The sequence below is a fragment of the Micromesistius poutassou genome, assembly GCF_964030765.1.
Source record: "Micromesistius poutassou genome assembly, contig: SCAFFOLD_6147, whole genome shotgun sequence".
NCBI lineage: Eukaryota > Metazoa > Chordata > Actinopteri > Gadiformes > Gadidae > Micromesistius > Micromesistius poutassou.
The window spans coordinates 1-5091 of record NW_028180080.1 but is presented as its reverse complement, the minus strand read 5'-3'; the positions used below and the strand labels follow the sequence as shown (position 1 = coordinate 5091).

The window sequence follows — 5091 nt, the reverse complement described above, 5'->3', positions numbered from 1 at the left end:
TCAGCCCACAGCATTAAAAGAAAATGTTGTGACTTACAGTTCGCAGTTTCTTCTTCGTGGTTCGATCGTGATACTCACAGAATCTGTTTCTTCTTCTTGAGCTGTGAAGGAGAGCAACGAGATTAGTTTTACAGCTTGTGTGTGTGTGTGTGTGTGTGTGTGTGTGTGTGTGTGTGTGTGTGTGTGTGTGTGTGTGTTTTAATTAGTGATTAATCCAATAAATCCAAATAAGTTATTAAAATAAGTTATTTTTCCCATCTAACTACGACGGTAACCGAGTGCGGAGTCATTGTGTGACGTCATGGCCCCGCCCCCCTACGTCTTCCGCCGCCAACTCCGTCATGGAGTCATTGATAAATATCTGCAGCCGCGTCACCCGGCGAAAAATATCAATTAACTCAATTAAAAACATCTTACGACGACATACATCCAGAACTACTATTATTCAACTTATCAAGTAGGCCTAGAGTAAAAAACAATTAAGATAAATTATAAATAAGTGTCCTACTCACAGCAGGTCCGGATGTAGCGGGCCGTTTTACTTCAAAAAGTGTTCGTTAACTCGTCGGTCAACCTGGAAAACAAAAGGACCAGACAGATCATTAGTTACTTTTATAACTTCAACCGGACGTTTCTAACCATGCTTCGGTTAAACTACTAAAATAACGTCAATATTAACCGTGTAATGGAGACGGCTCAGCATCTTTTTCAATCTAACCTGTTTGATGTGGTGGAGCCAACAGCTGACGGAGCGCGAGCAGCAGCAGCAGCACAGTGAGGCTCAATGGAGACGCAGCGCGATCCGCACCGAGACCCGCGAAATAATCAGCGGAACTACATGCAGGTGTGCGCCGCCATAGATATGTGTGTGTGTGTGTGTGTGTGTGTGTGTGTGTGTGTGTGTGTGTGTGTGTGTGTGTGTGTGTGTGTGTGTGTGTGTGTGTGTGTGTGTGTGTGTGTGTGTGTGTGTGTGTGTGTGTGTGTGTGTGTGTTGAGCGTTGAGCGGGGGTGGGAGTGGGTGAGTGGGTTTTGGTTACAAACTGTGGGTGTGTGTTTGGGTTTGTGTCTGTGGCGTAAATATCGACGGTGCAACCGGTGCAGCTGTCCGGGGCCCAGACGCCGTCAGGAGCCCATGGAGGAAGAAAAAATAAAAAAAATAAAAAATAATGTTTTTGTGAATTAAATAGCTCGGGGGCGGGTCGGTAAGGAAGGCTAGCTGAGTGGCTGGTATGGGAGGAGGAATGATCATTTGTCCAAATTCAAATCATTCCAATCATTTGTTTACCCACGTGCGATTGCTACCCCTACTCTCATTGGCTGAGAACGTTTTAGACTCAATCAATATAAGGTCGCGGGGAGACAAAGCTCTGTTGGTTTGTATATTTTATTTTCGTAATGGTAGGAAGAAACAATACTTTATTATTAAAGCATGCAATTGTGATGTAGAACAAAATAAAAAGAAAACAAAGTGCTTGCATGATATTGAAGCCTACAGCGATCGTTAGTTAACTTGTGTGGTGTCTTGTCATTTGTTTTTGCACCCGTGTGCCATGGCAACGCAATTGCTACCTGCTGTAGTGGTACTCTCAGTGACTGCGTTTACATGGACAACCTTAACCCGATTATGGACCTTATTCTGATTATGGTAATATTGCGATTAAGGTGTTTACATGAGTTATTAAAATAATACTCTGTTCATATTCCCCGTTTACATGTAGCCCAGCATAGACTGATTAAGCAGTGTTTCTCACAAACACTGAGAACAACTGCATTCGTATCTGCTCGCGTACAACATAACAAATGTGAGACTTGTGTGTCACGAGTAAACAACACGCGTTGTAAGTCACAGGGCCGCCAACTTTTAGGTTTTGGCCGGAGTGAGATTCTGTAGAATCTTGTAATGCATACATTTATAGCAGGGTCCGCGGGTGTAATTGTTGAGGGGGGGGGGGGGGGGGGGGAGTGTTGGATTGCGGGAGACCGGCATTGTTGACGGGGGGGGGGAGTGTTGGATTGCGGGCGACCGGCATTGTTGACGGGGGGGGGGGGGGGGGAGTGTTGGATTGCGGGCGACCGGCATTGTTGACGGGGGGGGGTCTTGAGGTTTCTCCCGCTGTCTCACTCTACCGTCGGGGAGTTTGGAAAGGAACGAACGTGTCTCTGGTTTTTTTTTTTTGCGGTGAGAATTTGGATGTATGGCGTGTGTAAACAGGCAAAAGCGTGTGTCACACGGTGAAACCGTGAGAGTTGGCAGCTCTGAAGTCAGTTTATTGCCCTAATGTGACTCAGTTGTCGGCTTGTCGCAAAATGCTGCGAATATTCTGAAAGGACATTATAATGCGATTAAGGTGTATGTCTAGAATGTGCCTCAATAATCAGAATATGATTGGAATACTCCACATACCTTATTCAGATTATGCTTATTCCGAATATGACCATAATCTAATTAAGGCAATCGGAGAATGGTGTTTACATGGCAGCGTCATATTCTGATTAAGACCTTATTCTGATTAATATCGGAGTATTAATGTCCATGTAAACGCAGTCATTGACTGAATCTTTGGGGGGGGGGCACAAAAAAAATATTTGCACCGGGGTTATCATCATGATGTTACGCCACTGGGTTTAACTACTACTCCAATATCCACGTCCACTAGTTTGGAGGGCAGACATTATCTGAACGATCCTTCGTCCCATGTGCCCACTTTCACCTAATGGGACTAATGTGTTCAGACAGGTTCTAACATAACGTTACTTTAGGTTAACTCGCCCTGTAGGTAGGCTAATATATATATATATAAATCTAAATATATATATATATATAATGATTAATTTTTAATTTTTTTTTACTGAACAAAGTACTGGAGACGGAATAGTTACAGATCATCAGACTGGAAGCACTTTAATATTTACAGCAGCACACACAGACACACAGAGACACACACCGGGGGCCTCCCCCCCCCCACACCGGGCCCCCCTCCCACCTGGGCCCCCCTCCCTCCCCCCTCACACCGGGGTGCCCAGCTCCCCGTTCCTCTCCAGCTCCTGCTTGCGGAAGTAGTCCTTGCTGAGCAGGACGTCTCTCCTGAGCGGCAGGAGGGGCTCTGGGGCCCCCCCACCCCCACCCCCGCCGCCGCCGCCCGGGGCCCCGCGGCTCTGGGCCAGCAGCATGGCCCTCAGCAGGGGGGGGTAGGCCACGTAGCGCACGGGCCCCTCGGGGAGGGGCTGGAAGTCCCTGAAGCGCCGCTCCTCGTGACGCGGCACCAGGCGCCAGTCGTGGTACACGGCCTTGTCCACCTCGCGGGGCTCCGCCTCCGTACGCCCTGTGGGAGGGGGGAGGGGGAGGGGGAGGGGGGGGGGGGGGGTTAGACAGGCCGAGGTCCGCCCCACAGGGGGGGGGGGTCTCTGAACACACTTCCTGTGGGCTGGACGGAGGGCCGTGTGTCTAACTCTTGGTTACATTGGACTGGTTCTCTCTGAACGACCACACGTCTAACAGCAGGCGAGGTGTTTTGAATAGCATCCCCGTCGTCAGTGGACTGGTCAATATATAAAGCTTTAGTGCAGACTAGGCGTGGGCGAGTCGCGAACGAGTCGGTCAGAACGAAGGAATCCCGAAGGTGAACGACGAGAACTGATTCCCAAAACAAGAGAACTGATTTTTTTTTTCTTTTTTCTTTTTTTTTAACATAAAATATAAATATGGTCACGTAAATAAAAGATACAAACGAACAGAGCTTCTTCTCCCCTTGACTTTATATTGATTGAGTCTAAAAAGTTCTCATGGTGGTTGAGGCAGCTTGAGGCTGTTCTTCTTAAAACCACACGTGATGCTCCAGCGGCGTTGTAGGCTAATGCTACAGAAATTAGCTGTTTTCCCCAAGTACCGTCACCGTCTGAGACCTTCTGGTGGTTTTAAAAGGCTCTATTTGCGGGCGTACCTCATATTTAAAAGCAGAGGGGTGAGGCCAGACACCTGAGATGCCCTGCCCAATGGCGTAACAGACCATATGACTTAACGAACTGAACAAACTTAACGAACAAACTTAACGAACAAACTTAACGAACGAATCAAACGAACGATTTGTGATGGTGAAGGGAACTGAAAGAACTGATTCCCGGAAAATAATCCTTTTGCCCATGTCTATTGCAGACACAGGTCCATATAACACATCATACAGTATAAATAGTATAAAAAAAGGAGATACAAAAATGCATAATAATTGCATATTAGCCTATCAATACCACAACAGCTGCTTATTATTAGAATATCTGTGGAGCTTTGGTCTTCCAATCCAATCAATCCATTTAAAATCGGATGATGCAGAGATCTATATATATAATCTCCATCATCCTCCTTCTCTTTCCTACCAGGTTTTCCTCCATCTTGTGTTCCACAAACATTTACCTTTTGAGGTGAGCACCCCCCAGGCCTTTCCGTGGTCCATGTTCTGAGACAAGAGACGAGATAATAGATTACACCTCACATCACACACTGGAACAAAACCGTGAAGCATCAGCATTTAAACCAACTTCTTATAAATAAGAAAACAGGGGGGTGCCCCAAATAGGGATTTAAAAGTCCAGCGAACCAACCAGGTTTTTGAATTTGTTTTTGTTTTTTTCCGACTGGGAATACAGTCTGAATATTATATTGGAGATATTTATTTTCATCTATGATCCAAGTGAGGACGAACGTCATAAGACACCATTCCGCTCCCCCGCGTCCCCTTACCTCCGCGGTGTAGTCCACCTTCACCTTGGTGACCTCCCAGTAGCTCGGCTCCGGGTGGTCGTCCACCCACGACTTGCGGGTGAAGATGCGGCCGACCCCGAAGAGCCGCATCCCGGCCAGCAGCGAGAAGAGGCGGCCCTCCTTGCGCACGTCCTCCCAGGCCAGCACCGGCAGCGTCTTCCCGGTGAACGGCCGCTTCATGGTGTCGTAGTCCAGGGCGTAGCGCTGGGAGTCCCGCGGCCGGGCCTTCAGCTCCCGGTACGCCCGGACCTTGCGGGCCATCTCCGCGATAAGGCGGAGCCGCTTCTTCTTCACCATGGCGGCGGCTCGGTGCTCTCTCTGGGGCAGGTGGAGCT

At 48.0% G+C, this 5091-nt stretch overlaps 1 protein-coding gene across 1 annotated transcript; it reads right to left on the bottom strand.

The window, feature by feature from the left end:
- Positions 1-2972: 2972 nt before the first annotated feature.
- Positions 2973-5085, bottom strand: mrps34 (mitochondrial ribosomal protein S34). The gene is made up of 3 exons (XM_084489371.1): positions 4736-5085; positions 4409-4451; positions 2973-3323 (listed from the first exon to the last, which is right to left on the bottom strand). The coding sequence occupies exons 1-3, from the start codon at positions 5051-5053 to the stop codon at positions 3007-3009; spliced, it is 678 nt and encodes a 225-aa protein (XP_084345497.1). The 5' UTR covers positions 5054-5085; the 3' UTR covers positions 2973-3006.
- Between the last annotated feature and the right edge of the window lie 6 nt (positions 5086-5091).